This window comes from Gastrolobium bilobum, unplaced genomic scaffold, assembly GCF_033153095.1.
Source record: "Gastrolobium bilobum isolate Gb01-03AN ecotype WA unplaced genomic scaffold, APGP_CSIRO_Gbil_v1 utg1991, whole genome shotgun sequence".
In the NCBI taxonomy this organism is placed as follows: domain Eukaryota; kingdom Viridiplantae; phylum Streptophyta; class Magnoliopsida; order Fabales; family Fabaceae; genus Gastrolobium; species Gastrolobium bilobum.
The window spans coordinates 522,251-535,015 of record NW_026898956.1 but is presented as its reverse complement, the minus strand read 5'-3'; the positions used below and the strand labels follow the sequence as shown (position 1 = coordinate 535,015).

Here is a 12,765-nt window from a genome sequence, read left to right as displayed (position 1 = left end):
TTAAAAATTCATATAATTTTTTAAAATTTTATAAATCCATATTGTCCTTTCAAATCTTATGAATTATATTAAAATCCTTTAAAATTCAATCTTATAAAATCTTGATCGTAAAAAATTCTTTTAAAAAGTCTTTAAAGTTAGTACAATTCTAGATAATCTTTTAAAATCTATAAAAAAAAATTATCTCAAAATCGTCTTTTAAAATCATATTCCAATACACCCCGTATGGATCTCACTACCAAGTTTTTCTATTATCAACTTACTACCACTTTAATGTAACTATGTATTTATTAGATTACATTAAAATTTATTTTTCTTTTCTATCTTCTCATAAATTTTTCAAAGATTGTCGGCTAAAAAGTAGAATCCAATGATGATTAGAATGATAATAAATTGGTAGTTGAAAAAATAAGTAGTAAAAATATCTTACCTACTTAGTTATTGAAAATTTTCAAATACTTAGTAGAGCAACATAATGTCGATTAGTTCAGAATATAGATTATTTTTTTCTTCATTGGTTAATCTACATCTGCTGTATATTGTTCACAATGAATTTTCTTTCTCATAAAAAAAATAAGAGAAAACTTCAAAAAAAAACCCTACAAGTTTCCTCAAAATCATTTAACTCCCTCCTCGAAATTTTTAATCATTTACCCCCTACTTAAAATTTCTTTATCATTTACCCCCCTAATTTGATTTTCCATCCATAATTTTGTTAATAAAGTTAATTTTTTTAAAAGATACCAAAATTACCCTTAATAGAAAAACATAATTTCCTTACAGTTTTAGACGAACTCACGAAATATTTTCTTTAAGGTAGCCTTTTTAGAATTAGTAATTATTAAAATTGTTTCCTGCAAATTCCATTGCCATAAAACACCCACTCACAATTGTTGGTGTCGTTGTTCAAATAAAATGATTAAAGAGGCACCATCTCAGCAGGTTTAGATCTTCCCTTTTCTGTTATAAGATTTTCTGCTATTATATGACCAACAAATCTGACTTTATAAATTTATTCAGAGCCGCACTTTATTTTGCTTGCACAGCAACTGAAAAGCTTTACGTTATGTGCTTCATATATGCCTTGTTTTTTCCTTGATCATATGATATTACCAAGCGAAATTATGTTTTTCCTTTTTCTATTAAGGGTAATTTTGGTATTTTTAAAAAAAATTAACTTTGTTAACAAAATTTTGGATGGAAAATCAAATTAGGGGGTAAGTGATAAAGAAATTTTAAGTAGGGGGTAAATGATTAAAAATTTCGGAGAGGGCCGAGATTAAGTGATTTTGAGGAAACTTGTAGGGGTTTTTTGAAGTTTTCCCAAAAAATAATTTTGTAATTTTAAAAGTTTTTAGAGCCATTATTTTCCTTTAAATAAAAGGATAGAAGTCAATAAGAATTAAGAACAAACAACATATAATAAAAAATTCCCCTCTCTCCTCAATCTCTCCTTTCCCTCTCTTTTTCCTCCACACTACCCAATGAAACGTGCTCGTGAGCACTTAAATAAACCACAACTTTTGTTATCAAAAAAAAAAAAAAAAAAAACCACAACTTTTGAGGATTTTCATCCATATATTGTTTTTTTTTAAATAAAAAATTTGGATTAATACAAAAGAAAAATTATTTATGAAGTTTTCAAGCAACTTATTACATAAATGAGAGTAGAAAGACAATCCCAAAATCGGATTAATCAGTTACATTAAGATTTCGAACACTGCTTGCTATCTAAAAAATATCCTAAGTTAAACTATAATGCATTTAGTCACGGTGAGTGAACATTTTATTCATGTGAGGAATTGTTGGAATTCCTATAGGAGCAGTTCAATTCCCTTCACATGTTATATAAATTTAGGTAGACTCTTCTTGAGGCTCCTTCGGATTATAAAACCAAACTTGTCTTCCATTAAGCTCCTGCGTTGGCCTTGCATTTTTCTCAAATCCCTATAGAAAATGTTGTAATTTAATTAGATATTAATGCTTTTAGTTGTATGCTTTAATTGTAGTTGCATTAGGCACCTTTATATAAACATATACAATAGGTGCATGCATATTCACTTACATGATGAACAGCTGCTATTAAAGCACTGTGCTGCTCTTTTGAGACTGTGCTCACCTGTAATTAAAATGCTAAGTTTAAAAGAGGAAGTGTAGTATAAATTTTAGTATATGATTAGTTAAGAAAATCATGTCAAAGTGTAGAACCTTGTTCATTACTGTCCAAATGACACCTTCAGTGCATGGTGGAGTTGTAAGAGAACCAACATATCTGTAATACTTTCTACCAAAATTGATGTCTGCGGGGTTAACTTCTCCCAAGTCTATGTCATCATCGCCAATTGATTTTATGTACTTTAGCAGCTGCCACAAACAATAGAGTTTAAAATGAATCAATTAATCAAAATACACAATCATTACCAGCACCAAATTGGATTCTCTTTAGATCTTCTTTTTTTTCTTGGTATAACTCAACCGCTCTAAATTAATAATGTCAATAGTTTATCATATTTAACTCACAATTTCTGTATTGATTCATCGATTATTTAACTTGTCCAATTTGAGTCGGGTATGATTAAATGGGTGGTAAAGCTCTTCTTACTAAGTTTTAATATAGTTACTTTCCAAAGAACTCGAACTCGATACCACTTATTAAAGTGTAAAAAACCCTTACTAGTACTATGTGTTCTTAAATTTACATATTTGCTAGGAGGTTGAAATAAATTTAGCTTTGTCAGTACTATGTGTTCTTAAATTTATTAAAGTGTAAAAAACCCTTACTAGTACTAAAGTGTAAAGCTCTTCTTACTTGGTTTCAGCGGTCTAGGGCTAGCTGGTTGAAATATGGTGACCGGAATACGAAATTCTTCCATTCTACTACAGCTGCTAGGAGGAGGAGAAATCGTATTGATGCTCTGAAAAATGATGCGGGTGATTGGATTGGTGATCCCTCTATTCTGATGAATATGGCGGTGGAGTATTATCGTAATTTGTTTAAAGAGGATAATACTGCTAGACCTGGGCTTCCAATTAGAGGCTATTTTCCTCACCTTGTGCAAGAGCACAACATTCATATTGGTAGCATTCCTTCGAATGAGGAGATTAGGAGTACAGTTTTTTCCATGGGACCTCACAAAGCTCCAGGGGTGGACGGTCTTCATAGTCTATTTTTCCAATCTCAATGGGATACTGTAGGAAGCTCTGTTTGTGATCTGGTGAAAGATGTGTTTAATAATCCCCAAAAAGTTCGGGATATTAATCAAACTCTTATTTGCCTGATCCCGAAGATAACTTCACCTCAATCCCTTAAAGATTTCCGGCCTATTAGCCTTTGTAATGTTATTTATAAGACTATTACTAAGCTTATTGCTAACCGTTTGAAATTGCAGATGGATGAAATTGTTATGCCTAACCAGTGTAGTTTCATCAAAGGAAGGCAAGGGACAGATAATGTAATTATTGCTCAGGAAATTATTCACTCTATGAGGTCAAAGAAAGGCGCCAAAGGTTGGATGATGATTAAGGTGGATCTGGAGAAAGCTTATGACAGAATTAGCTGGGACTTTCTCCGAGATACTCTTCAGGATGTGGGACTCCCCCCAAATCTCATTAATCTTGTTATGTGGTGTGTTTCTTCTTGTTCGATGAATGTTCTTTGGAATGGTTCTACAACTCAGGAGTTTTTCCCATCCCGGGGGCTTAGACAGGGTGACCCTTTGTCCCCATATTTATTTATTCTTTGTATGGAGCGACTTGGTCATCTCATTTCCCATGCAGTTAGGCAAAAGTGCTGGAAGCCGATCATGTTGAGGAGAAATGCTCCTCCCATTTCTCACCTCTTTTTTGCGGATGATCTTATTCTTTGTGCGGATGCATCCTTTGATCAGGCCCAAACCATTTCCAAGGTGCTAGATGATTTTTGTCTTTCTTCTGGGCAAAAGGTTAACCATGAAAAAACAAAAATTCTCTTCTCCCACAATGTGAATCATATTTTGGCAGAGGAACTTAGTGGTGAGTTGGGCTTCTCAAGGACGGTGGATCTTGGAAAGTATTTGGGTATTCCTCTTCATCATCGCAGAGTTGGGAGGGCGGCTTTCAGTCATATCCTCGATCGAGTTCAATCTAGGATTAATGCCTGGAACCACACCAGTCTTTCTCTAGCAGGAAGAATTACACTTTCGAAAGCTGTTCTCTCAGCTATTCCAGCCTACACAATGCAAGTTTCTGTTGTTCCTCTCGGAAATCTGCAATGATATTGAGAAACATATTAGGAGGTTTTTGTGGGGTTCTAATAGAGCATCTACTCGTCCTCATCTGGTTGCGTGGGATCAGTTGTGCATGGATAAAGATCATGGAGGGCTGGGTCTGAGGAAAATGAAGGAAGTTAACAGGGCTTTTATTATGAAAATTGGTTATGGGATCCTTTCTAATCCAGACGCGCTTTGGGCTAGAGTTTTAAAGAGCAAGTATAAAGTTCAGTCTGATTTGGTTCCTAATATTTCTGCTACTCGGAATAGCTCTTCTCTTTGGAAAGCAATTGTTTCGTCTTGGCCTGTGATATTACAGCATTCCAGAATTTTGCTAGGTAATGGAAATTCTACTCATTTTTGGGATGACCCGTGGGTTCCGGGTTGTGGTGCACTCTCATCCTATGCTGCTATTTCTGATCCCTCTCAGATAAATCATCAGCTAATGGTCTCTGATCTTGTCTCATCCTCCGGAAGTTGGATGTGGGGGGCTTTCCACCATAGCCTTCCCGATCACGTCAATGCTCGTATTAATAACATCCTTCCTCCTTCGGATGTTAATGGTCATGACCGAATTTTGTGGACAAGGACATCTGATGGGAGTTTTTCGCTGAAGTCCGCTTATATGGCCATATCCAGGGGTAACGAGGAATCTACCAATTTACCTTGGAATCGCGTTTGGCAGTGGCATGGACCTGAACGGATTCGTACGTTCCTTTGGCTGTTGTTAGGAGATAAAATTTTGACAAATGAAAGGCGTTGCAGACGGCACATGGCGGGTTCAGATATATGTCATCTGTGCAATTGTTTTACGGAAACTTCCTTACATGCGGTTAGAGATTGTATTGCAGCAAAAAAAGTGTGGGAGATTGCAGTTAAGCGAGAGGCTTGGGAGGATTTTTTCTCTCTTAATCTTCAGCAATGGGTGTTGTCCAATATCTCTGAGGATCGTAATTGGTCCAATTTTCCATCATGGCCTCTTCTGTTTGGTATCATTTCCTGTTTCATTTGGCAAGCTAGGAATAAGAAAATTTTTCAGGGATCTTCTGTTCCTGCTTATGGCACTTTTAGAGCTGCTATGGTCTATGGTGAAGATTTTTCTTGGTCAGAAAACACGCTTCGGGTTGTTGGTCTTGAGACTAACTCGAATAAAGAGAAATTAGTTTCTTGGGTTTTTCCTTCGGACCCTTGGGTTAAGCTCAATGTGGATGGGTCAAGTATGAATAATGGAGAAGCTTCTGCTTGTGGGGGTGTATTTAGGAATGCTAGTGGAAGGTGGCTTGTTGGCTTTTGTAAAAATCTTGGCTGTGGTAATGTTTTGTTAGCAGAACTTTGGGGTTGTCTCCTTGGGCTTGAGATTGCATGGAGGAAAGGTTTCCGTTTTGTCTGGCTTGAAGGTGATTCCTTAGTAGCCCAGTTTTTCATAAGAGAAGGGTGCAGCTCTCATCATCAAGCCTCTAACTTGGTCTTGCGCATAAGGAATATGCTGGATTGGAATTGGAGGGTTAGAATTTCCCATATTCATAGGGAAGGGAATGGGGTTGCCGATTGGATGGCCTCTTTTGCCTACTCCTTTGATTGGTCTTTACAAGAGTTTGACTCGCCTCCTTCTGGTTGTCGTGACAAACTTGAAAGGGACTATGTAGGAGTAGTTTGGTCTAAGAGGTGTTCCTAGTTTCTTTTTTTGTTTTTCTGTTTCCTGTTTGCTTTTCAAAAAAATTTACATATTTGCACACATTCCTTAATACTTGATAGCACCATGCATAATAAATTCCCAGAAGTAAATAAATGTCAATAAAATATAGCAAACCTTTGAAAGCAATGGATCTGCCTGACCAATTTGATACCATACTCCAATAACAGCTATCTCTCCTTTAGAGTTTTGATGGACTGCATGCAGTTCCAAGTCAAACCTGGAAAACAAATAGAAAGCATCAAAATATATATATATATATGGAGAATCATATAAGGTCAAGCCTTAAGAGTTTTCCTAACATTAAATCAAGCAGTAAATTAAGTGAAAGGAAAAAGACAAACTCACTTTGATCCATGGAGCGTGTGCTCTGAAGGTGTATGCCAATGAATTTGCGACAGTTTGTAGGAAGTTCCATTTATGTTAAGCTCACCTGCATCCCCCTCCCATTGGATCTGTCAAAACATTAAGCACAAATATTAGGTTGATTGAACAAACATGACACGGGTAAATACCGAGCTGTCATCCTAAAGTTTAAGTTGTTAAATGAATATAAATGTATTATTTTTAGGGAAAGGATTCGTTTACAGTGGAATATGACCGATCATACACTCTTGATTGAAATATAACCGATCAGATATAGTGGAGTTTGTAAACAAAAAATTTATAAATATAACATTCCCTTTATTTATTTTTTTATGTTATACTATTTTTTAACACACGTAAGCTTTATAAGATTAAAGTATGATATCACATCATGCTATTGATTATCTCAAAAGCTTAAGCTTGAGGTCAAGATATATATATATATTATTTTTATATTACATTATTCTTTAGCACAAACCTTTGATGAATAATGGAATGTGACTAACAATTTTTGTGGTGGCTTAGTGGCTTACCATGATGTCATGACCCCTATTTTTTAGGACAGCATGAGCTGGTTTGTATTCTTTCTGAAGTTCACCCAGATTAAGAGATTCCTGAACCTTTTCGTCTGAGAAATCAATGGGAGATTGAGATTTTCCATCCCCGCAAACTTTCCATTTTGGGTTGATATTTCCCCAATTCTCTGGTCCTGTACTACTTCCCTCAGTGTAGGAATATTCATCTTCTGTTCACAAAAGAAAAAATTCAATAAAGAGAAAGGAGGCATTAATGATTCCAATTGTTCTTTTATAACCATGAAATTTTTTTTATTTTATTTTTTTGAAATGGACCACTAGATATAACAATAGAAGAGCCTTAAATGTTCCAAGATATTTAAAGAATTTGTCCCCCTCTTATGTGAAGAAATTGTTTGTAATGTGATCAAGATATATACTTTTGCATGTATCTGCTTTCAGAATGACAGAAATTAAAAACAAAAAACAAAAAAAGTTACAAAACATAATGTTTGTGAGGAACATCAAGGCATCACTAATATCCTTAATTCCCTTAACTGAACATATGATGTATATATAACAACAATCACTCCTTTTAATCATGATTAATTTTGTTAACATACAAATATATATGGGGCATTATTTATTCTTATATCGGTATAAGAATAAGAAGTTTTACACCAAATCTTTATCATTGATTTATTTGCATCTAACGGCTCACATATGTAATAAATCAGAGTCATGAGATATAAATAGAATAAATGATAAAGATTAAAAGTATAATTTACACCGATGTAAAATGCTCTGTCGACCCAATATAGAGAGAGAGAGAGAGAGAGAGAGAGGGGATTAAACATATATATATATGGTTCATACCAGCTTTAGATTCAGAAGCTGTTGTGAGGAAGAAAGCGGAAGAGAGAATGAGAACTAGGAGGAGCAAAGAGAACGAGTATGGGCTAGTGGGGAGGGTCATGGTGCTGTGACTATTGGTCTTGAGGTGGTGACAATTGAAATATAAAAGTTTACATTTATGTGTGTGTATATGTATATATGTATATAGTGGCACTTGTCAACTTGGTGCATTTAGAGATGCACAGGCCAGAGTGTTCAACGCCTATAACCTCGCTTTAGTTCACGCTTCCCCTCCAATTTACCTACTTTTACGTACAAAGTTATTATGAGGAATGAGGATGCAGAAACTCATTGGTATTTTGCTTATGATATTTGTGGTTGTTATGGCAGAAACAAACTCGTCCATTAATTTACTCCTAAAAAAAGAATCTACCGATTATTATTTAACATTAGTGAATTAATTGCACCTGCTAAATAATGTGAAAAGGTTTATGTGAAAACCTTTTGTTTGCATATGTGACTTTTGGAATTAATTTGGAACATATTGGTTTATGTTGTAAAACATAAATTTGGAACGAGCAGGGAGATGACTATTGGAATTTCAAAAGGTTTATGTGAAAACCTTTTGTTTGCGTGTGACTTTTGATATGAAATGTAACCATCGTACATAATGTTGTATTGATGTGTAATTAGTCTTTCTATTTATTCTTGGAGCTAGGAGTCTTACACGAGGACATATATTTTATGAAAAATGAATATTAAGAATTTGTAATGTTTTTTTACTTTCTTATAAGAGTTCATATTTTGATCTTATTTATATTTTCTCCCTTTATTTTATACTTTTTCTATTTCCCCCTCTTAACATTTCATTTATTTATATAATAGCTATATAAATATTAAAAAAAGTATGTTTAACTTAAAAAATTGACTTACTTATTTATTTTATTTGTACATAACTAAAGATTATATGTTTACGCAAGTCATTAAATATATATTATACAATTTATTTATTTATTTTATGTACTAAATTTTTTATGTCTATTTTTAAAAAGTTTAGGTCTATTAATACATCATATAAAAGTTGGCATTTCTCAAAAATAGACCTAATTAACTTAGTTTAAGACAAAATTTAACATATTTTCATCATAGTAACGCATTACATTTTTCCGCGAAAACGAAAAAATTACTAATTAATTATTTTCATTTCAATTTCACTTTAAACACCTCTCTAAACTAGGGGTATTCATCAACCAATTCAAATCATGGTGATCGAATCAAAAAATTGATAACCGAAAATCGAAAAAAAAATCGCATATTTTAATTAGATTGGACCGATTTTTGGTTTGGTTAGTAAAAATCGATTCAATCCAAACTGATCCAATGAATTATATATTTATTATTTTTAAAATTCCACTGATGCCCTTTTCTCTAATTTAGTAACTTTTATACGTGACTCCTCAATATTTTCATGAGTTTACATGATATTGAATAACTTAAAGACATAGAGTAAGAGTATATTAGGGGAACATTAAAAATATCAATATGATGACCACAGAGTAAGCATTGAGCAAGCTAAAGAGTGACATATGAAAGAGAAAGATGATGACTTGGAATCTTGTTGTTTTGTAGACTTGGAATCTTGGATGTTATTTATAGCAAACTATCTTGTTTTAATTTTTTTTATTATCTGTTACTTTCTTTTAACTCTTCATAAATTTGAAGACTTGAATTTTCATGTGATTTGTAACTTGCTTCATTTTGATTTAGCTAGTGATTTGTATGATTGAAATTTTAGATTTTTTGAAAAATCGAAAATCGATCCACTAAACCGAATAAAATTGGATTGGATGAGAATTGAAAAAAAAAAATTAAACTGAATGGATGATTAAATGATCAAACTGAAGGAATTGGATATGATGATTTTAACTTCAAAAACCGAACCAATTCAAATCGCGAACACTCCTACTCCAAGTTTTTTTTTTTTTTTTGGGTAGAATGCTTTTTTTATTCCTATACTAAGCTTTCTTACGTTTCATCTTCGTATAATATTTTCAATCATTAATTGATAGATTAATGATTAGCAAATAAAATGATAATTTTCTCTTGTCATTGAAATTGTGATTCTCACTTACACAGGATCACATTAAAGGGTAATGTACTTCTGCTATTACTGTTTTTTCAGAAATTTTACAATAACCGATAGAAAGTCAGAATACATTGACGGATCTTTTTTTTAAAAAAAAAAACAAGTGGATCTCATTTTTTCTGTATCTGCTGCATCAGAAAAAGTGGTAAAGTGACAACAGAAAAAAGGTATCCCATATTAAAATAGGTAATAAAGTTACTTAGTTCGAACTTCTAAAATAAGTAAGCATTTTAAAAACTTATTAACTATAGTTTTTTATGTATATTTTATTTCAAAAAAGTACGTTCACTAATCTGCATAATTCAATCAATTTTATGAACAAAATTATTTTTAAAAAAATAAAAAATTTAAATCTTTTTAATTTGATTATACATTTTTTTTAGTTTTGAATATATTCCTTTTAATTTATTCTTTTTTAGCTTAGTTTAAAAAACTTGTGTGAGACACAAGGTGCTCATCAATTTATTGATGAAACTTACTCAGAAACTTATCCCCCACTTAGAATTAAATGTGATAGCTTTTCTCACAATGATAATAACATTTTTTTTTAGTGTTTTTAAGGGTCAAAAGATAGAAGTGAAAAACTCGTGAATTAACTTTTATTTTTATTTTCTGTAAAATTGCACTAGAAATTGACCAGTGAATTTTATTTTTATGGATACTCTTCCATCCCAGCACATATAGGGCTTGTTTGGTATGATGTATAAGACTTGATAATATAAGTTTATACTATACGTTATGACATTTTCAGTTATTTGGTATGACCATCATATAGTATAAGCTTATACATCAGAACCCCTTAATATATCAAAATGATGTATAACTTAATCAGGCCTAAGGAGGTGGGATTAGGCCAGAAAAGAGGTTGATGTATGTTGTGCAATTTGCAATCAATTAAATCAATCACACAAATACGCAAGTGTACGTGTCACAAGTAATAAAGGAATATGTGAGTCCAAGTATCGTTCCCACGAAGATGATTTATAAAGCAATGATTATTTAAGTAAAGAAACTAGAAAATGATTAATTTTTATGGTTGGATTTGTAAAATAAAAGATAATTAAACTAAGAAAACAGTAAACTAATTCGAGGGTATTAAAATGATGGATGAGATATAGGTCAGGTTCAATTTTCTGATACAGCAATACTGAAATGATACTATAACAATGCTCTATCAATGCTTAATTAGTAACCGAACACTAAGGTATGCTGCGGCTTTTGGCCAACCTAATATATATACCCAATAACTAATTCCCACATCTCTATGGCCAAACTAATTATTCAATTGTTAAAGTTCAAGTTCAGAGGCTATGTGGTGTGAATGATCTCTCTACCCACAATTTAATCAAGTTAACTTTCTTAACCTAATTAATCCACACAATTCAACAAGGGTCTGGATTCGGAAACCTCTCGGCCCTAACCTCCTCAATATCATATATGTATCTCTCGACATGCATACATGAATAAGAATAAGCAAACTCATTGAAAAACTAATTAAACATTCATAAAAACAAAGTTTAGGCATCCATTACAGTGTTACAGCATAGGTACTTTATCACCTAACCTAAGAAGCAATTTAGCTCATAATGGAATAGAAAAAATAGAAAAGAAGGAGAAAGAATTCATGGAAAAACAGAAAAGAAGACGAAAAGAATGTAGTTGTAAAACTTTGTCACAGTCTTGCTCCAGCAAGACTCCAACAGCTCTTCTTCCTCCAAGAATCTCCCCCTTCTCTCTCTAAACGTAGTGTGGGGTACTACATTCTTTCCAGCCTTTTTGAATTCGTAATGTAGTCCTCTTTAAATAGGAAAAGATGGTTGGTTAATTGGGCCTCACTTTGGGAGTGAAAATCCATGAATTGTGTTGCTGCAGCCTTATCTTATCCCTATTTTCTTGAGCTGTTGGCACTTGATTGGATAAGATCTTGATCTTCTTGATTTTCTTATGCCAATATTGTTGTTGACTAGATAAGAGTTTGTTGTCCTTGATCTTTGGAAATTTGAGATAAGAATGAATCTTCAAGAACGTCATTTATCCCTACTTGCTGGTGCTTTATCCATTTGTTGAGGAATAACTAATTTTTGAATTTTGAAATTTCAGTTGTTTCCCTGTCATGCTGTACCGATTGCTATATCATTACTTCGTCAGTTTCTCTGCTACAGCATTCTGGCATCAACTTTTCCTGCATAGACAAACACTCAACAAATCATCTATTCTTACACAAAACCAAGGAATATTGTCTCATTTTCCATACTTAGTCATCTCAAAGCACTTAATCATGAATATGCAATATTTAGCTCAATTATCATGCAAACAAGACAACTTATATGGAATTTATGCAGCAAATTCATCATAAAAATACAAAATTAACTCTCATTTGGGAGAGTTAACAATATATTAATATTTCTTACAAGTACAATTCTCAAGAATTAATATATCATTTCAATATTAACATATTAAAATAAAAATTAATTTTTTAATAAATTAATTTTTAAAATATCAGAATTTTTTTTATATAAATTAATATATTTTTTGGACACACTGATCAATAGATTTTTATAAAAATTAATATCAGATGACATAATTGGAAGAATTATATAAATTCTTTATTCAAGAGTATTTTTTAAAAAATATTTATTTTTATCCTATTTAGTATTATAAAGTGCATTTCCAAACACTAGAGGATATTATCTTATACAATACAATATCAAATGCTGGATAGTATTAAAAATTAATCAGGTCCTATACAATTAGGCCTTATACCATCAGGTCTTATACTATCAGGCATTATCCTATATTATGCACCAAACATGCCCATAGAGCTTGTTTGGTGTGATATATAAGATCTGATAGTATAAATTTATACTATATATTATGGCATTTTTAGTTGTTTGATGTGGCCATCGTATAGTATAAACTTATACAGCAGGATTGCTTAATACA

General features: G+C 32.4%; 1 protein-coding gene across 1 annotated transcript; it reads right to left on the bottom strand.

Moving 5' to 3' along the window:
- Nucleotides 1-1,854: 1,854 nt before the first annotated feature.
- Nucleotides 1,855-7,797, bottom strand: LOC133285762 (alpha carbonic anhydrase 4-like). Its single transcript, XM_061483042.1, has 7 exons — nt 7,698-7,797; nt 6,840-7,051; nt 6,289-6,395; nt 6,058-6,160; nt 2,209-2,364; nt 2,066-2,119; nt 1,855-1,947 (listed from the first exon to the last, which is right to left on the bottom strand). The coding sequence occupies exons 1-7, from the start codon at nt 7,795-7,797 to the stop codon at nt 1,855-1,857; spliced, it is 825 nt and encodes a 274-aa protein (XP_061339026.1).
- Between the last annotated feature and the right edge of the window lie 4,968 nt (nt 7,798-12,765).